The sequence below is a fragment of the Aphelocoma coerulescens genome, chromosome 4 (assembly GCF_041296385.1).
Source record: "Aphelocoma coerulescens isolate FSJ_1873_10779 chromosome 4, UR_Acoe_1.0, whole genome shotgun sequence".
Taxonomy (NCBI): domain Eukaryota; kingdom Metazoa; phylum Chordata; class Aves; order Passeriformes; family Corvidae; genus Aphelocoma; species Aphelocoma coerulescens.
Window position 1 is genome coordinate 63,994,170 of NC_091017.1, and position 21,522 is coordinate 64,015,691.

Genomic DNA, 21,522 nt, shown 5'->3' on the forward strand with positions numbered 1-21,522 from the left:
GTGTGTTTTGACTAAGAAAGTGCTGCATGAGTTTGTTTCTTCTAGGAAAGGGGGAAATCTGTTACTACTCATGGTTATTAGAAAAATGATATTAGTCTTTGAATTTGGAAACAGTATTTAACTTCCATGGTGTCTCATGAAACCCAACATGCCAAGCAGAGTGCATGTTTTTAAGGGGCTTTTTTTACCATGACGGGTTGCAGCAATATTATCAGAAAATGTTTGTGAAAGACTTGGTTGATAGTCAGCTTTCAACAGTTTGACTATCGGCTTGCTTAGACTACTCTGGTGATTTTTATTAAAAGTCTTTGCTACTGATGCAAGCAATGCTTTTTAAGGAACTGTTAATATGCTTTTTTTTAAGCAATACACTTTACATTTTTTCACAAGTTTTCAAAATAAGGAAGATCTTTTTAGTTTAATTAAATCACTGAGCAGCAGAGATGTTTACAATGTCTTAATGTTTTCGGCTGTCGGCAAGTCCAGGGAGTAATGTCCTGGAGAGATATGAGGAATGCAAAATCTTCAAATTATGTGCTGAATGCTCCCAACTGACAGGCTAAGGGGAGCATTCAGCACATTTGGCTTAAATGACACTTTTCTTTTTTAGATTCAGACCCACCGGCTCCTGCTCCTTGTGAAGCCCCAGTGTGCGTTATGCTGGTGACAGCACTCACCATGGAATTCTGCTGGAGCCTGGAGCCGGCATGTAGGGTTTAGGTAAGTCATATTTGGAAAAGCAAGCAACAATATTGTGTGGTGGGTTTTAATATTTTCTATCCTCTCAGCAAAGAACCAAGGACTGCTTAAATAGAAAGGAAAGCAAAGCCACTATTTTATCTATTAAAACCCTCACAATATTGTGAACAAAAACTTACCAAACTCTTAAGCCTTCTGTAACTGATGTTACTACACCAGCTGTAATTACTCAATGGGTCATCACAATGAGCAGGAAGCAAATAATGCAGACAATCTCAATTTACAAAATCTAAAAGCCGAAAACAGTGCCACTGTAAATATCTCTCAAACTGATGGGGTTGGGATTCAGATTTATGATAATTCATCAGCTCATGGTTTTGTTCATTTTATTTCACAGGTGATTCTTAGAGTGCAGCACATTGTATATTTACTTGAGGCATCCTGTAAAATTTCGTTTTAATTCAATTTTAATATTTTAGGAAACTTCATTCAGTAGTAGTGTCTTGAATAAATATGACTTCTCTCACTTCAGTATCTTTACCTTGAGAACACTTAGTTTAAAAAGTCAGGAAATGATCCTAAGTCTAGGTTTATTTGTGTTGTCCCAGGAACTTACTTTCTATTTAGCAGGATCAGTATTTGCAGGTATATTGTGCGCCTGGTTCTGCATTGCTGCTACATGTTGATTTAACATTTCCAAAATTGTTGTTTTACAGGTAGACACTAAGAGAAAAACTACTTGCCTTTCTTAAGTAGAGATAATCAGTTTTTCATCTATAACTGTTTCCGTTTGTTTGAATTAGTGAGCAGTGAGAGATAGCTGGTTTTTTAAGCCAGACATGTACCAAGCTTAATTTTTGAAGTTCTGGTTTTGTTGCCCTGTGCATCTTGGTTTTAAAATGACTGAAATGCAGTGTATAGGCAGAAAAAACATTCTTCCGTGTAATGATTTTTAGTTTTATATGTTTGCTGCTGATGAAATGTTGGGAACTGGTGGAACTCCCTGTGACCTTTCTTGCTGTGGTATTAAATTACAAGTTCAAAATGCTGTCCATATGTTTTCTATATTTAGAATTACTGCCAGAGGGTCTTTTTTCTATTTGTGCATATATTCTTTGGATTACGCTTCAGGTGTCTGTTGTTTTTTCAACATATTTTCCCTTTTTGGCAGACTTTCAAGTCCCTCTTAATCGCTTGTTTTTGTGTTATAGTACTTTTAGTTTTGAATTCTGCTTTATGCGGACATTTGCATTAAGTATATACTTCAGTATATAGAAAGCAGTCAAGCCAAGTCTAATTCAGTCTTTTTTGTGCCTGTAAGCAAATGTTACCTGTCATCTGGAATTCGCTTTTCATTGTTGGGGTTTTTTTCCTATTAAACCCAGAGGGATGGGGAAAAACATATAAGATAGTTTAACACAAGATACATACTCCTATCAAAGTCTGAGGTTTGAACTGTACTTGAATATCTTTCAAGAAAGTATCTAAGATAACAATATTATGATTATTTATTACAAATACTGTTGCAAAGGGAATAGTAAGTTTGAAAGGGAAAGTAAACTGCTGAATATACAAAAGGAACAGGGTTGCTGTGAAATCCAGAGTGAAAATGGAATAAGTAAGAGATCAAAAGTGATAGATATGTGAAACTTTTTTTAGATTGAGCTGTACTTTTAGATTGAATTGTTCTTGAACTGGGCATACTCAAGTGTTGGAGAGAAAGGTAGGCAGTAAAAGGCAGTAAAGTTGTTCTTGTTTAGGTGGCTGATCGTCTGATTTCTTCATTTGGACAAGATATTTTGGATGCTCTTTATTGGACAGCTACAGAACCTAAGGAAAGAAAAAGAGCTCACATAGGTGTGATTCCTCACTTCTTCATGGCAGTGCTATATGTCTGTATCCTTTTTCTTTGATAAATCACAAAATTTTCCTAAGCTAAATTACTGAGTAATTGCTCTGCATTATTTTACTTTAATACATTTGAAAAATTGATAGTATTCCTAAATCAGTGTTCCTTTACTTGAAAAGTAAGACTGCCAGTAGCACCTGCTTTAAAAAAAAAATCCTTTCAGAATGGTGAATGGTGTACCTATAGTAAAATGACAAACCATAATTGGGTAGTTCATGGAAAACTTTTTGTTTCTGATTTGTATTTGAGTATTTTTTGTATTTGAGTATATATTTGAAGATAGTGGGATTTTGTTATTTAGTGGAATGTTAAATGCATCTAGCTTGAACATATTTTCTTGAAGGGATAAACGCATACAAATGCGGGATGCAAATGTTCTTAGTGTGAAGTAACCTTACAATGAACTGATGAATCTAAAGAGATACCATAGTCCAATAGTTTTGGTGATGAATTTGGAATTCTTAGAATTTTTCCCTGTTTTCTCTGAAATCTTTAGGCTAATTCTGCATCTTTACTTCAGATTTTTTTCTTCAGGTTGTATTGATGTTTCTCATGACTTATGTCATTGGGTTCTTTTAGAACAAGAAAAATTAGCATCATTATTACATGCTACAAAACACTGTGGGTATATTATATACATGTAAGCATTGTCTTGCTGTAAGTCTGGTTTACAGGGATATGGAAACTTTCCTGTTAAATTTTGAAAGCAAAATAGGAAATTTGAGGTTCAATGCTCTTCAGTACTGTTGTGCAGAAAAATTATTTCAAATATGCTTCCTTAACCCTGCTATGCAGTCCTGCATGCTATTCTTATAATGGTTCAAGCAACAACCCTTAATGTGGCCTTCAACTCCCACAACAAATCACTGCTTACCATCATGATGTCCAATAATGTAAGTGTGTAGCTTTATTATATAGCTACCCTAATTTGTTTCAGAATCCCTTGTCTTTGTGTATCAAATGTCTTAAATATTAATATTTTAACATATTTTTGGTAACATTATTTGTTTATATCAGTTTTTAATCAGTAAAAACTAATTAACTGTTTCTAAAAATTGCAGTTTGTCGAAATAAAAGGAAGTGTTTTCAAGAAGTTTGAGAAGAACAATCTTTTCCAAATGTCAAATAGCGGTAAGTATAGCAGTGCTGATCAGGAGAAAATGTGAAGAGAAGCTGTTGATTTAATTCATTAATGTATTTACTGTATTCAATGTATTTAATATTATTCTTACTATAATTACTTTACCTTGATGAATTTGAGTGTTCTGACTTGCATTCCTCATCACCCCTTTTACTGTTTGGTTCAGTGGGATGAAACAGAGATCCACTTCAAGGAATACTGTTGCTCCTTTTATGGCAAGTTTTTATTTGAGGTGCTAAAACAGCCTAGTGGCTTTGTGCTGAAATACCCATGCTTCCAAGTGATCAAGTCTTCCGTTTTCAAAAAGTTAACTTCATAGTGTGCTGTATTGACAGTGATCTCAGAATGCATGTTGTTGCATGGCTGTGAGGGTGGATCTTGAAATACCTCTCATCTAACCCTAAACAAACAAGCAAAAAAAGAAATCCCAATCAAATAAAACCCCAACCAAACAAAAAAACAATGTAACAAAGTAGCTGGCATGTGATGGAAATACCAGAGATTACTCTAATTTTTTAATATGCTCTCAAGGTAATAGTAGAGGGTACTTAGGAAACATGCTTCTGGCACTTCCTAAGTATATCACTGCTTAGGATGAATTTTGGGAACTCGTACTCAGTGTGTCTCATGAGGAAGAGCTGTTCAGGTACCCTTTGATGGAGATTCTTTCTCATACTGATATCAGCCATTTGAAATATTTATTGAATTCGTGATTTCAAAGCCAGTAGGAGCGATTGCACTTTAATGTTGTGCTAGAGCTTCTTTGCTTGTAGTAGTTTTGTAGAATCTTAGAATGGCCTGAGCTGGAAGCGACCTCAAAGATCTTCTCGTTCCAACAGCCCCCTGCCATGGGCAGGAACGCCTTCCACTAGACCAGGTTGCTCAGGCTCCCATCCACCCTGGCCTTGAGCATTCCAGGGATGGGGCATCCACAGCTTCTCTGGGCAGCCTGTTCCAGTGCCTCACCACCCTCACAGCGAAGAATTTCTTCAATATATCTGATTTGAATTTCCCCACTTTCATTTATACATATGAGCAAAGAAAATAGGATGTATATTTTTCATTCCAGCTTATAGATTTTAAACCAGATAAATCAAATGTGCAATAGGTTAAAAAAAAATAGCTACTTATTTAAAAACAGGTGATTCATATTTTTGTATCACAAGTTAAATTTTCAACAGGCTTACATCAGGTTTTGAGTTCTGAATATTGATGTGACTTTTGTCTTAATTCATCTGCAAACTGCAATATTACATGCAAATGTTTTGTAGTTCTTTGGATGAAAGGCTATTTACATAAAACCTTAAATATATCACAGAAAATCATAGAACGAAATTTTAAGCTACCTCATAGATGCTGGTAAACCCCACCAAAAAGATCTTCCTGGCTATGTTGATAATCTGTTTATTCTGTGATAATAGTATTATTTTTGGTTCCAAGATTTAATTACTTATATTTTTTAAATCAGAGGTATTTAACTTTACAGTGAGAATGCTAAAAGTGAAATTTACTTAAGTATTGACAGAAAACCTAGATAAGGTTTCTTATTAATGCAGGAAATAGTTACAGCTATGGATCTAGCTCTCCTACCTAAAGGTGAGGCCTCTTTTATGTTGAAATAAAGAAGGGACTGATGTTAGAAATTGTTAGTAATTTCCTCCATAAAAAGAAAAGGATATCAATATTTTATTGCTGGACATTAGTATTGAAGACCCATAATAGCAGTATCAGGTCGCCCTTTATCAGTTGGTAGAAGAAGTATTGCCATTCATTAGGCAGTGTGGGGATGGAAGCAGTGAGTACATACATAGAAGAGTGCACAAAACAAGCTAATTTATTCCTTTCAAGCAGATAACTTTTCCTGAAACACTTTTCAGTATGGTTATAAATAGCAGTGTTTTTCTTCACAGAGATAAATAACAGGCAGTTTTTTAGCAGAAATTTCTATCTCTTTTGAACTTGAACAGGTTTACTGCATCACAGCTTCATAAGGATAGAACAATAGTTTCAATTCATGTATTCTGATCACTTTGGTATCCTTTAAATGTTTCATTTGATGCAGCTGAAATGATGGTGCATCTTGTGTTGGCATGCTATGCCAATACTTTATCCTACCCTGGAACTGAGGCTAGTCTGGTCCTGTCAGCTGAGCTTCCAGTTACCCTTTGGAGTGTCTTGTGTCTCCTAGAACACAGTGTGCTTGGACTGAAGCATGCCTGGACTGAACTAAGCTTCTGAAAGGAAACACTAAATCTAAGCACTCCCATATATTTCCCACCTTTCTCTGCTTCTTCTAATAGTTTTCTGAGGTCTCCAGTTGGCTGTAGGGCAGTGATGGCAGCAGTAGCTGATTAAGCTTGGACACACTGAATGGATTCCCTGCCCCACGTTTTCTGGGACTCAGCTCAAAATATTACTGTTGTCAAACATGTTTTCAATTCAATGTAAAGGTACTAATTAATACACAGTAGCTAAATATAGTTATTCTTGAGGGGAATAATATTAATCTCACAGGGGCGTCTGAGGAATTTCTCATGAACAGGTGAAACTCCCTTCTCATTTAACAAGTTAATCAAAAGAAAAATATGATGTAGGAGAAAAGATAAGCAATAACCACAAGAGTAGATATTGTGTTCAAGGGAAGTTACTACAACTAGAATTCAAAAGCAGGTTGTGTGTGAAAACAGAAATGAACTGTCCAGGCTGTACTTTCTAAGACATGTTGGAATACCTTGCTGAGCCCTGCCTGGCTCAAGCTTTTATGTAGGAAGACATCAGGATAGGAAGAGCCACCAAACTACCAGTTTAGATCTGGAAATTGTGAAATCATTTTCACTTGGCATCGTGCTCAGCACCAGTTGGTGGATAGCAAGCTGATGTGTGGCTGTACTGTTTTTCCCAGTGTTTACATTTCTGGACTTAGTGTCGGTGGAGTCAGTGATCCTTCTCACCTTGGTATGGCTGTTTAAAATTCTGCTTCAACAGCCAATTCAGTAAACCTTCAAGACTAAAATAACTGTGAATCATCTACATAAAAATTAATTGAATAGGACATGACATACATTGGTTAATTGCTACCTAATAAAACTAAACCTGTTATATTTTAGGGGCAGGTCAGCAAAGACCTTGGGACTTGTATAGCTGCTTGAGACTGCAGCTACAGAGTCTGTGATTTCAGCCTTGCTGCTCCCGCAGCTTTGATTTTTCAGCTGCAGCAAAACTGCTTTTGCATTGTCACCCTGACTTTGACAAGGAAATTTATGTACACCCAGGCAATCCAAACACTGTGGCCATTTGAAAACACTTCTCTACAGAAGGCAAGAAAATCTTTTATTTGTTGTATCAGGAAGAAATATTTCCCTAAATTTAAATAGTATATTCTCTTTTTGAAATAATTATCTGTAAACTAATTTTTTAGGGTCAGGATTAGAGAAAAAGGGGACCAAATTATGAAGAGAAGCTCTTTCATCATTGCTGAAAGCCCAGCATGCTGCCTTCCTTTATGCTTCTAAATGTCTTATTTTAATTTCAAGCTGTGGTCTAAATTAAGTTTTTTCACGAAATTCAATTTTACCTCATACAGAGAAGTACATTAGATGTAGTGCATTAGGTTATTTCCTTCAGTTGGATGTTAGGCGTGACTCTTCCTTGTTTTTTAGATCTCTTGTCTCAAAAATTTAACGTACTTATTCTGAACTTTGACGAACTTCAGTTTTCTTCTTTATAATTTGTACTTTTTTCCTTCTCTGTTCTTCTTTGTTCCAAATTTATCAGTCTCTGTGATCACAATATTGAATAGCCTTTATTTTTACCTTTGGTCTTTGAAATTCAAACTGCTTTCTCATGTGACTTTAGGTTTTTTTAATACCATTATTCTAATCATTTTAAGGATGAGGGATTTAGGGGCAGGACTGTGTTTAAAATTGGTGCATCCTTGATGATTCCTTGTTCAGTCTTTGATCCTTTCTTGTGCTCTGGTCAGTTGTTAAGACGTAGTTGGCACTACAGCTGTATAGGAGTTGGTGAGATGTAAACTAAAAGATCTTGTTTCACTTCTTACGTGCTATGATTTATAATTAGCTTTTGATCTAAACGTATAAACAGTGGGATTAACATGATAAAATGTTTTTTTTTCTTTCCTGATTCGGGATTTCTGCATAATGTGTCAGGGAATCTGGAAGGAAATAGCTAGCACTAAAAGACTATTTATTTACCCCACCTCTGGATCTGTTCCTGTGATCTCACTGCCTCTTTTAGTTACCACTGCAAAGTACCTAAGATCTTCAGGGTTCAGTAATTGGTTGTTTGAGATATTGGCTAATTAATTACATTAGCCCATACTAGATGCAGTGCTGTGACAGGAATCTTTATTTCCAGTAACATTTGTTTCATGTCTTTTACATGCTTTCTAAAAGCAGTGATACCCTCTGACACACTGGAAATTAATTGCTGGGTATGTGTTGCTATTTTTCAGGAGGATTTATGGAAGGGCAGAATGTGTTATTAATATGGGGATAGAATTCTATTAAAATGGCAGAGTTCATGTAAGTGGGGCAAAAGTATTTAAAATCTGATTTGGCTATGTGCAATCCTTTTTTGGGCTTTATTTTATACAATTTAGAGGGAAAAAAAGGTATATCTTGGGTTTTTTCCCTTCATTGCATTTATGGCAGTATGTGCATCACATGTCTTTGAAATAAATGTTTACCACCTCTATTCATATGGCAACCCTTATAGGCACACGTGACTTACCTTAATGGAAAAGGGTGTATTGTGGTTATTTTTTGACATGTGACCACTAAGATCTGATGTACTAGGTCTTAGAATGTCTGATTCTTCCTTTCCCCTTCTCAAAATACTGAAATACATACTTTAAAGGCAGTTGAAAAGATGTAATCACATCTAGTTACTTGCACCACTAGAGGATGCATAGAGGCACAAGCAAATACAGTGTCATCTTTCAAAATAATTGAACTGTGTATGGGCAGTATGTACTACGATGTGTGGCAGGCTTCAGGGCCAGCCCTGGTACAAGTGCAGCTTCAGCGTGGCATGAGAATGCAGTGTATCAGTCATAGGATGGCCTGGGTTGGAAAGGATCTGAAAACTCATCTACAGTTCCAACACTTCTGCCGTGGCCAGAAGTGACCTTTCGCTAGACCAGGTTGCTCAGATCCCTATCCAGCCTGGCCTTGAACACTTCCAGGGATGGGGCATCCACAGCTTCTCTGGGCAACCTCCCTCACAGTAAAGAATTTTTTCCTAATATCTAATCTAAACCTACTCTCTTTCAGTTTGAAGCTTGTCCTGTCCTGTTCGAAGCTTGTCCCCCTTATCCTGTTACTGCATGCCCTTGTAAAAAGCCCCTCTCCATCTTTTCTGTAGGCTCCCTTCGGTACTGGAAGTCGACGATTAGGTCATCCTAATTCTCTCAGCCTTTTCTTATAAGAAAGGTGTTCCATCCTTCTGATCATCTTGGTGGCCTCCTCCGGGCTCACCCCGGCAGGTCCCTGTCCTTCCTGGGCTGGGAGCCCAGAGCTGGATGCAGCTCTGCGGGTGGGGTCTCAGCAGAGTGGAGCAGAGCGGCAGGATGCGCTCCCTCGCCCTGGTGCCCACAGTGCGCTGGATGCAGCCCAGGACACGTTTGGCCCTCTGGGCTGTGAGCGCACATTGCCGGCTCACGCCCAGCCTCTCATCGCGCTGAATCCCCAAGTCCTTCTCAACAGGGCTGCTTTTGATCTGTTCATCCCCAGCCTGTGTGGATACCTGGGGCTGCCCCAACGCAGGTGAAGCACCTTGTACTTGGTCTTATTACACCTCTTGAGCTTCCCATGGGTCTGCTTCTTGAGCTTGTCCAGATCCTTCTGGATGACATGTCACCCTTCTGGTGTGGCAGCCTCAGCACTCAGTCATCTGCAAATTTGCTGAGGGTGCACTCAATTCCTTCATCTATGTCATTAATGATGATATCAAATAACACTGGTCCCAGTATGGACCCCTGAGGGGTAGCACCTGTCACTGATGTCTATCCAGACTTCATGCACAATATGTCATGAGCACTATGCATGGTATGTGCTGACAAGAGACTGGTCAAGGGAATAAATATATCTGAATTAGTGCTACACGCCAGGTTTTTAACACTTAAGATCATAAACACTGAGAAAGTAAGCTTCTTAATCACGTGCTTGTGGAGGTAGCTGAAGACCATGTAAAATGTCATTGGTCTGTCATTTTGGCTCTCATTTAAACCTGTCTTATAATGGCAAGGGTTATTGAAGCTATACTGTATCCTAACAGAAAAACAGTGATGTGCTTATCATCTGTACTTGGTGGAATACACGTAAAACTGAGTTGAAATGGCTTATATCAATGTTATTAAGGATTGTCACAGTGGAGAAAGAAAAGAGATCACTTTCTTTCCACTTTGTTATGCTGAAGCAGATTAGACTGATTTCCTCCTGCTACTAGTACCTGTGCTCTCTGCAACTGAACACTAACACTGGTGGTTTGTCAAAACTGTTCTGCCAAATTCCCAAATACAGTGATATACTTTCCCTTTGTTGTTCTTAAGAGCATGAAGCAAGTGTGAATCCAGGGATGTAGCTTTGCTTGTTCTGTAGCTCACCACATCATCTAAGAAGTGGCATGGTACAGGAAACTCCCCTCACCAGTTTAAAAAAATCAAATGTACATATACAACATCAGATAAGTTTGTAATAAATGATGAAACATTATAGGTACATATTTTGTATTCTGAAATTTTAATTCGTATTTAGGACTGATTACCAGTGGTTGTTTTGGATATCCTGAAGCCATTTTTTATCCTTGTCCATGAGGGTGAGAAATGAAACGAATTTTTGCATTGAGTTTACTGTTGAAGCTCCTGTAAAGTACCCTGTCTCCCTTGCTTGCATCTCTGACAGTTGATGAGAGGGATGAGGATGAAGAGCAGCAGCCACAGTTACTCCTCTCACTCCTAACAGCCTTGAACAGCTGTGGCAGCAGAGATAACAGATTAGAAGGGAGGCCACTGAGAACAGGGAAAATAAGCAGAGGGGAAAAACAGGTTTCAGCCTGTCACCCAGTCTCAGAAATTAGTGGAAGAAAAATTGGTATTATTACAGCATTTTAAGAGGAAATTTAAAGCCCAAAATGTGCCTTCCCAATTTAATCCTGTCAACTGGTGAGCTAACATATACCAAGCAGGTAATAAATGTTTGGAGGATTAGCTTGAGACATGCTTTAATATTAGGCCTGAATTAAGGTCCTTACTTCCCACTTGAAAATATCTATCTGTACAGGCCTCCCTGGGGCCTGAAGAACTGAAGATGAGATCTGTGTTTTTTCTGCATTGCTGACCAATGATGTATCATAGCAGTGTGGAAGTATGTGATGTGGGAAATAGAAGATAAAACCATTTTGAAATTCTAGGCAAAAGTCTGAAAACTCAGTGATTATTTCCAAGTCTCTAATGGGCATGATAAAGAATATAAATCATTGAGTGCTTTACTGCATTTTCATTCATTTCTGACAGCGTCAAGTAATATCTTGTATTTTCAGACAATACTGTGTTCTGGTCATTTGGGCAGTATTTTGTGAATTCAGAAGCATAGAAGGATGTACTTCACTTGTTGGAGTGTTATTAGCAGGAAATCAAGAAATTATGGTTAGGTTTTACTTATGTTCTTTTTTCTGCTTTAAATTTATTGTACTAAAAGATTTCCTTTTTCTCCCCCCCCCCCAATATATATGCCATTTGTTCTGTTTTGAAAGCTTGTGCTTCCTCTGTGCCATCCCCAGCCCATACTGACAGATGAATTTATGTAGCCCAAGATGTGCCTTTTTATATTGTGCATGAAATCTCATTCTTCTTGAATCCTGTGTGCTTTTTCTTTCCTTCTCCTGGAGGATTTCTTCTTTTTTTTTTTTTGCTCCATTTTGTCAGACTTGCCAGTATTTCCAAACTGCTATTCTAAAATGACAGATATAATACTGTAGTAACTGCAGTCACAAGCCTTGTTGTTGGCCTGTAGTCAGTCAGAGATGATGGAAACTGTTGACACAAAGTCAAATATTATTTTGGCCTGCTTAATCCTTGTGTGTACTTCTGAACATTTCTATTTCTTGTTTCCCAAAACCAGGTAGGTAGAATCCCACACAATATTGGAGCTGTTTAAGAAAATGAATCCTTTGGATTTGGAGGGCCCACAAAGAAATTATTTTTGTGGTTACTGACAGGTGTAACAAGGAAAAACTGTGTCTTCACAGATTTTCTTAATAGCCCTATCTTCTAAAAAGACTTCTTTGGACTTCCTAAATTGTGATGACATTATCTTTTAGGCTTTACCCTGTTTTTCAATAATACAGTTTCAGGAAGGTTTTTTTTAATAAGCTAAAAAATGTGATGCTTCCTGAAGCAAGCTGTATGTATCATTCCTGGAGACAGGACACCAAAGTAGAAAAAATGACTGCCTTGTCTGGGAGGCAAGTCACAGGACTTTGTCCCCGATCAGACTGCTTTTGTGTTACAGTGCTTACAGTTTTGATAACTGTGCTGACACATCCTGCTGTTCCCTTTTAAGGAGGCAGTGTGAATGACTGGTAGGAACCTTCTAGCTAAGGTGTAACAGTTGTCTTCAAACATTTTTTCTTCCTTCTACTGAATCCAGTAGACAGCAATTTGGATATCCATGATCTGTAGAAAATGAAATTTACCTTGCTAATAGCTTCAAAGGACAGATAGGTATATACTCTACATTTCAGTAACAGAAGGGGTTGGTTCTTTTTGACTCACAGAAGGAATGCACAGACTTTATCAAGAAGGATGATTATTTTATTAATGTATTAGCAGAGGTGATAGTAAGTCACAACTTAAGTCCCTTCTGCTGCTGGGAACCCCAAGCTGAGGCAGCACCAGTCAGACCAGGTCACAACCTACTGCAGAAATCCAGTCCATGGTGGGTTCCCAGCATTTCCTCCACCCCTTAAATCCAGTTAAATAGTTTGTGGAAAATGTTACCTAATCCAAGAATTAATAAATGATAGAACCTCAGAATGAGTAGATACCTGTGTATGCAAGTAAATGTTTCTTTGGAGTTGACAGGTTTTGGTTTTTTTAATCCAGATATAAAGGAGAGGTTCACCAATTATGTGCTGCTACTAATTGTATGTCTAAGAAATATGGAACAGTTCTCATGGAATCCAGGTGAGTAAACTAAAGGAAAGTTCCTGTGCTATTAAGAGCTGTATCTCTTGCTTCTTCCCTCAATCTGAAAGATAAGGGTAATCAAGATATTTAATTAACAAATCTTAATTTTGTCAAATACCTTAGATTCTCATTTTTCTATTTCTGGTATTCTTTTAAGAATGGCTGTGTCCTTTCTGCTAGAAATACATATTGTTATGCTATAAACATGTATAGTTATATTTCAAGCAGTGTCTGGAATTTCAAGCAGTGTTCTTCCCAGCCCTTTCTTTTCCTTGAAGTACACTGTGAATGAAGGATCCCCTAGAAAATATTACTTTGGGAGGCTAGAGAGATTGAAATGTGATAAAGATTATGTTAAAAATACAATTCTTAATCTAATATTGATTATATGTTAAGATTTTAATGACATGTTTAATAAATACTGTGTAAAATACCAATTTTATTAAAACATTGTTTTAATAATTTTGATCCCTGATCTGTGTGATGTATTTTGCCTGAATCTTACCACTGCCTAAATTTTACCTTAAGCATCTAAAACTGCAGATGCTTTGTCTATGTCTTACACATCCTGAACACTTAGTATCTAGTACTTACAACAGGTGCCTTCCTACCAGAGGTAAAGGTTTACAAAGTGAAGAGTTAAGAACTTGATCCCAACTGTGGTGTGATTGTACAGAACTGATAAATTTTTAGGACAGTGATGGAAAAACTAACACACTTGTATGCTCAGTGATGATGTAAACTTACAGATTCTTCAGACTCGTGAGGATTTTTCACTGTTGAACAGAAGTGTTACAATTTTTTTGTATACTGGCATTAAATTAAATGGCCTAACTTTTTTCTTCACAACCTTCAGATCATCTTTGGGTGTTATTTCCGGATGTTTGCATGGTGGTTGCTTCAGAAATTGCAGTGGATATTGTGAAACACGCCTTTATAACAAAATTCAATGACATCACGGCAGATGTAGGTATCCTGTTTGGAATGCTGGGTGCTATTTTAAATTGTATTTAATTTTGCTAATATTTTTATTAAATACTAAAATTTATTCCAGTTCAGAAAACGTAAAAATTGTTGTTTTCATATATATGATATCACTTGGGAAAGCTTGCTAATTTCCTGATACAGTGTACTTCTGAGGATCTTTTTAATGTGGAACTAACACCTGCTTCTAAATTAGTAGTTCCAGATCCATAAATTATTGCAAGTGTTGTATAACAGCTTATTGGAATAGCTAAAATTCACATTGCTGGCAGATCATTTTGTGAAGTGATCATTTGTTAAATTGACAGAAGGTTACTTGTTTTGCAGTCAAGACAGAGCTTGTACCCTTTCCTAACAAAATGGATGTAGGTTAAAGTTCAGGCTTTTGGAAAAACAGATCTTGTTAGGCTGCTTTAACTCTATTCCTGCAAATGTGTTAAGAGTGGAATCTGAAATCAGAGATAAGTTTTTTCCCACTGTCCCTGGAGCACTAATATGAAGTAGGTTATGTTAGTTTCCACTCCTGAAATTTCTTGGGCCGCATATATTATCCAGTCCTTCTTTATTAAAGCAGTAGATGAGGTTGCTTCTTGTGTGTTGCAGCCATTTGTGTTCCACACTGTGTGAATTCAAACACACTTGATAAATTTGTGAAGATACAAGTTAGTGTCTTTTCACTATTAAAACCACTTTTCAGGAAATGAGATCAGAACTTGTGAAGTGCTGTCCTTTTCAGCATCTCTAAAGTAACTACATTGTGTGGTGTAGAAACAAGTGTAATAGATGCACTTAATAAGCTCCCTTATGCCAGAGGCATTTATGCATGCCCTACTTTTGCATAGAGAGTGTGGAAAAGAGCAGTAATGAAGTCATGGTAGCCAAAAATGTAGCATGCTTCAGAGTGCTGAAACAGCTGGAGGATGGAGGTAGTGACTGACAATTTTGCAAGGTTTATTTAATAAACTTTATGGGGTTTGTGTATGAAGAAGTTCTAAAGATTTATGGTTGCTATGTCAGAGTTTTCCCAGGATTTTTAACACCTGCAGAGCAGGTTGTCCTGTCACTTATCCTTAAAACAGATGCTTTTCTTTCTTAATATGCTGAACTGTTTTAAAGAGAAGGAAAAACTTGATATTCATGTTCAAATGCAATTTGCTTTTTTCATAGGATCAGTTGCTTAGTATATAAGAAAGCTCCCTCATTTGTTTGGTTTGATCCCAGGGCTAGCTTTCATGTAACTTAAAACCAGTTATGAACTGTGGGGGAAAAAACTAAATGTGATTAATGTGATTTCTGTTATTTTGTGTTTCTGATGATCCTGAAATTCAGTAACTTAATAATTCACATTCAATTCCTAAAACATAGCATAGTGTTGTTTGTTTGTTGTACATATATGCAAATTACTTTATTGCAGAAATAGAGGCTCATCTCTTGAAAAGTGCAGTTAGACCTCAGAAAAACTGGCTTTGACTCTTTCAGAAAATGCATAAGTTTATAATATTTTATGGAAATATTTTATGAATATAATAAAATGTTGCTTTTATAAAGTGTGATAACAAATTAATCACACATCTGATGTGCTGGATTTTTTCCAGGTCTACAGTGAATACAGAGCCAGTCTTGCATTTGACCTTGTTAGCAGTCGACAGAAAAATGTAAGCCTGAAAATGAAATGCACTTTCCTGTATTAACTAACACAATTGTTATGGGGGAATATTGGCACAAACACTTAAAGAAATACATACAGTGGTTTTACACTCCTGCAGTGCTGAAACTCTACTCTGCTTCCTTTACTAAGAGAGAACAGAAATATGTCTTTGTGATTTATATTATTTTTGATCCAGTTGTTCAGGTCAGTTTGAGCTTTATTTAATATACTGCTGAGAAGTCTCTTCCAAATACCTTTACAGTAAGGGAATAGTTGTAACATTTTTGAGATACATGGGAAGTTAGTAAGTTTAACAAGGTAATTATAGATTACTGTTCTTTTCATGGTATTTTAACTGTGTTGGCTTAAAACATAGTATTCATTAGGAATTTATATTTCTTTACAAACAGAGTGCACAGATGTATAGATGATGTTTGCACTATGCATGTTACTGTCATGGCATAGGTATTTATAGAACACACAGACCACTTGTGTTTTTAATTACTACCATTTTTTGGAAAGCTGTTTACAGCACACCTTTCATGGATGAGGACTCATTAGGGTTTGCTTGTTAGCATTCCACTCATCAGTACTTTAGATGTGTGCTTGAACTATTAAATGAACTTTATTACAATGATTTCTGTAGTTTTCTTGGGTGTGTTTCTTTGGCTGTTGTGAAGAATGCAGTAGTTAAACCTCATAAAGAAGCTAGACACCTTCACTTACAAATAATTAATAATAATTTCTTAATAATAAAAACCCCAGTTTATTAGTTTTGAAAACTCCATTACTTTTCCTAAGGATCCTCTGTGGGAAATAAAGTAGCATCATTTAGGTACTAACTTTGGTGTGGTCTTCAATTTGGCAGACAAACTGTCATGCAAAGTAGTTGTGTTTTGAGTTCAAATGTAAAAACATTCTCAAAATAATTTTAACACAGTTACCTTAAGGCTAATTGTAGATGTTTGTAGAATGATTTAAAATTGCTAGTATGGTGGGTAATTGTTCTTTCATCCCTGTAACAGTTTTTTCTGTAGAGTATTTGAGGATCAGTCAAATTAATACAAAAAGGTCTCTAAGCTGGTAATAATGTACAGACGAAATATCATAGTGCCTTTGGATTCAGTGTCCTAATTGCTCTCGATTTAGAGATTTTTATTATACTCCAGTTGCTCTTGATTTAGAGCACTGAAGCTAATCTTACTGGTCATGGTAGTATTACATTTTTGTCTGAGAGTGCAGCTATCTTCATTTGAATTCCAAAATATGAATAGGTACACTTCATACCAGTACAGTGTTTGTTAACAGAGCTTTATTCTTATCTGGAGGGTGTGCCAAGCTAAAATAAGCTCATTTCTTTGCATAAGTAGTTCATTCTTCTTCCTCTTCTTCTTCTAGGCATATACAGATTATAGTGATTCAGTTTCCAGAAGAATGGGTTTCATTCCTCTTCCACTGGCTGTTTTAGTAAGTTGTATCTTTCCTATCAGTTTTCTGTCAATAAGATCTCACTTTGAGAATGTGTCCCTCTGAGATAGCTGGCTGGATGTTTTGAGGGTGAAATTATCATCTGAAGTAACTGAAATGATGCTGAAAGGTTGAGCTAGCACTCAGTATAACCTATATCACATACTACTTGTGACTTCACAAATGCATTACTGTTTCTCAGCCTTTCATAAAAAATTGAATATATATTAATTTTGTAGAATTTGTAACAACTTGAATTGTACCAGTGGAATTAAACTACATCTGTGTTTACTAAACATATTCCTTTTGGCAGTTATCCTATTCATTCATTTGGAATAGTCAAAGCAGCTGGTTGCCAGAAGGTTAGCAGTAGTGTAGCAGTTTATTTAGGTTTTTCATATGAGTCCTTGTGGCTGTCCCTGTAATGGCACGCTTAGTGACTCAGTATTCTTTTATATGGGGCACGAGCTCCTGAGCTGTTGTTGAGTACATCACTCTGAAATAGTTGACTTTGTTACACATAGATGCTGCTATAAAATGAATTAATTAATTAATGGAACTGTGTCCAGATGCTGTCCTGAATTAACTAATGCAGAATGTTTTCTCTAAATAGCTGCTCTGACTTTCCCCGTACACATGAGCAGACAAGCAGTAGTTATCATAATGCTGGGAATCTGTACTTGCTTTGTCAGCAAATAGGCTAATTCACAATTTTCCTGGAAGAATATCAATGTGAATTAACTTAAATGTAATGTTCTCCCATAAAGATGGGGAAAAATACTATTCACAGCATTGGCGTAAACTAGTGAAGTAAAACTGAAATTTCAGGATCCATTTGTTAGTGAAACTTGGGAGTATTATGCCTTGTCCACAAAAAAATTTTGTGATCATAAGATTAGCATAGTGTATAACACTGATTCTGTTTTGTGTTGTATCTCTTGACATTTTCCTCAAAATTTGTTAACTCTCCTTCTAGCCCTTGAGTTTTGGAAGCTTTTTCCACTTCTTATTTTACTTGAAAGTCAGTGTTAAGGAAACATTGTCAGACTCTGGTTTTGGCAGAGTTGCAACTAAGTGCTAGTATAATATTTGTTCAAATCAAAATCTGGAGTAGTTAGTACTACCAAGGGGAATATTAGACTAAATTTCTGTTAATGTAAATGTTTCTACTTTTTCTTGAATTTACCAAATAAGAAATGTCTTGTTACAATGTTCTGTTAATAATTGTGTGCTAAGTTTTAACTTTCATTCTTAAAACAGCTCATCAGAGTCGTAACAAGCTCAATAAAAGTACAAGGAGTCTTAGCTTATGTTTGCGTTGTGCTGTTCTACTGTGGGTAAGTAAATCCATGCAACTGAAAAGTATTCACCATTATTTGATTACATACGTGAAAGAAGTTTCTGTTGATACTTCCAGATATAAGTATGAACACAGTTTATATTCAGAAGAACATAAATGTAAAACCCTTATGCTCATAATCTGAAATTGAGAGTGCAGATTTGTCCCTAAATACTGTGACTATATTGGGGGAATATAGCCCTCAATAAGTAACTTCAGTAATGGAAATAACTCATTGCAAAAAGACAGAATCTGAGAGACAAGCACCATATACTTCTGTGTAAAAAGGGAAATTGAATTCTAAGGTATTAAGTTTTCTGTAAAAAGACCAAAAGAGTCAATAAGCCAACAAAAATAAGCAGCTGAAGTGCTCTGAGCAGATCATGAATTTTTCTCTCAGGTAGTTAAATGCAAAGTTTACTTTGCTTTAGGAAAGTGCTGTTAAAAAAAAAGTAAATGCAAGGCTCACCTTTCCTGGAAAGGGTGTGGTTAGTAAGTGATCTTAGTTAAGAAATATAATGTTCTATGGCAATTTGTTTTCCATAACCAGTGATGTGCAAGTATCCCTTCAGTATCCCTTCACTGCCAAGTCAGTTCATGCTTGTGTTACCTTCTCACTGGTTGATAGGTACTTCTGAGACATGCATAACTGTACTTTACATCCAATTTAGTTTGCCTGTCTTGAGGCACTTGCTGGGTACTGTCTGGGGATGGCCACTTTCTACGAGAGCTGTATACTGCACTGTCATTGTTTGTTGTCTTTCAGTACTGATTCATTTCAAATCATCCCAAAATTGATCATAAACAATTAAGTATTTCAAGTTGCTGACAGAAAAAGAACCTGCCTGCAGTATTGTGGGAGTATTTCTTCCAGTGCCCTACCACTGTGTTTTAAGTGAAAGCAGCGAGGCTTGGGAAGCATAAGACTTCTAAGTCAGGGGCAGTGGTTCAGCAAGAAGAGAGCAGACTACTGTTCTACAATAGTTTATGAGAAGAACAGGATTACTACACATTCTTTATTAATAGGTAGACTCTTATCTCTAATCTGACCCTAATCTGCAAAAAATAGACCTTGATCAGATGTGTTTTGTCTACATCAGTGTAGGGACACATCTGTTTAGTGTCAGATAACTAAGGCTTTGAGATATTGCATATAGGCCAAATACTAAAATGTTAGCCACATTCCTCTGCACCATACTTTGATTTCTTCCCCAGCATACTACATGCTGTGCCCATGTTCTTCCTAAAGCCAGCTTTATATAATTCAAAGCACTATGCCCTGATCATCACATTCAAGCTGTGGTATACCAAGGTCAGCACTTTAATCCTGCTCAGTGGTTTTTCCTTTTTCCCAATATATGTAATATTTTCCTACCTCTACCATTCCACTGCTGCACCCCAGCCCTGGATTTTTCACTGTCTCTATGGCTTGGAGAATGGAAGGCAGAAAAAAAGTAATGTGATTAACATGAAGTATTAAATGCTGCTCTTTAAAGGCATAGGTCACAAAAGTAAATACATTTTGGTCTATTTTGTCCTTACTGAAAAGTGAGAGCAGATTTTTCTTCTGTGTCTGTCACATTTCTGCTGTGATCTCAGACTTGGAGCTAGCTCACCTCTTGCATCTTTCAAGTAATTTTTGTTCTGAACATAAATTCAAGTTTTTTATCAGATGTGAGAATATCTACAGAATACATATGTAATAGCATAGATATGTGAGAAATGGCATGATAAAATCTGAAACCGTTAACTGGGCAAAGAATTGAGTCTATACTACAGGTGAACTAATTTTGTATTGATAATTAACAACTGTAGTTAAGCCTTAATTGTAGTTAGTCTTGCCAAAAACAGGTAGGCTGGCAGAAAAGAATAAAGGAGAATTGCTAGAAATACTTGCATAATTTTCCATGAGAAGCTGGAACTGATAGAGTGACGTGGTGATTTATGGCCTTTTCAACTTCTGATCTCATTAAATCAGAGTCAAACTATTCTGTAGAAACCTACTTTCTCAGAATGAAAACATGTTACATAAGAAGCATAAGAAAAACACCTCTAAAACATTAAAAATGAAGGAGAACTGCTCAACTCTCTGAAATAAAATCTGTCCTAATAACCTAATAAAATCGTAGAGAAGCACAGCTTTCAACCTGTATAAAATGATATCTTCTTTGTTTGCTTGTATACTAATATGTCACTTTCTTCTAAGTACTGAAAGCGCTCTGCGTATTCTTCCATTTCTCTATTGAAATGGAATAAATAATTTTTTTTTTCCCTTAAAGTTGCAGTGTAGTTTGTTTTTCTGTGTGACAAGTTCTGATTACATTTACACAGTGAGAGATAGGGGAGCTGCTGCTGGAGTGTGCTTGGATCACTTCATGATTAAGCAGTTAGGCTTACTCCATGGATCTGTGAATGGTCACTTCAAGTAGTCTTTTTAGTCTCTTAGTGATGTACACGATAAACAGACTTTCCAGAGAGTGGAGAATGAATTCAGGGTCTGCATTTGGTTCAGTCTTGTTACATAGCTTTATTTGCATAGAGAATATTTCATTCATCCTGCAGAGAACAGAGCACTCTTTCCATGTCATTCTGCAATGAGCCTTCGCTCCCTGGAGTGGACAAAGGTCTGTGAGTCATGTGGTGCCAGTAATGGAAATTAGATTTTGCAAAACTCATTTGAATGGTAAAAAAGCACTTGATGGTAGTTGAGGCCTTCCTTTTCTTCAGATGAGGAGGCAGGTGTAAAAGGGATTTAGTGATTTGCTGAAGATTGTGCTGCAATTTAGTCATAGTAGAAAAAGAATCTGCCATCAACTGAACTGTGCTATGAAGGTAATACAGTGCTGCCTCTTTGGATTTGTTGAGTTTTATGGACCCTCTTCTGTGATGTGAAAAAGGACTTCTTATGGTTAGTCTGTAGTTTGTAAAAGCTAGATATTGGACTTGGCATTGCTGGATTAATGGTTGGACTCAATGATCCTGGAACTCTCTTCCAGCCTTAATGATTCCGTGGTTCTATATTTGCTGTCCTGTGGTTCCAAGTCTACTAGAGATCCTTGGCGGGGCACACTTAATTTGGATGCATTTATTTTGGACTTGCACTGTTGAGGGCCCTTTTTAATTCTTC

At 36.7% G+C, this 21,522-nt stretch overlaps 1 protein-coding gene across 5 annotated transcripts in view; it reads left to right on the forward strand.

Annotated features, from left to right (window-relative positions):
* The window catches only part of TAPT1 (transmembrane anterior posterior transformation 1), a 51,130-nt gene that overhangs the window by 24,398 nt on the left and 5,210 nt on the right, over positions 1–21,522 (forward strand). For all 5 annotated transcript variants that reach the window (XM_069014381.1, XM_069014378.1, XM_069014382.1 and 2 more), the window contains 8 exons: positions 2,460–2,595; positions 3,404–3,501; positions 3,670–3,739; positions 12,874–12,954; positions 13,814–13,923; positions 15,537–15,596; positions 16,988–17,056; positions 18,317–18,393. In XM_069014381.1, the coding sequence (XP_068870482.1) occupies positions 2,460–2,595; positions 3,404–3,501; positions 3,670–3,739; positions 12,874–12,954; positions 13,814–13,923; positions 15,537–15,596; positions 16,988–17,056; positions 18,317–18,393 (701 nt within the window). The remainder of the gene's footprint in view (positions 1–2,459; positions 2,596–3,403; positions 3,502–3,669; positions 3,740–12,873; positions 12,955–13,813; positions 13,924–15,536; positions 15,597–16,987; positions 17,057–18,316; positions 18,394–21,522) is intronic.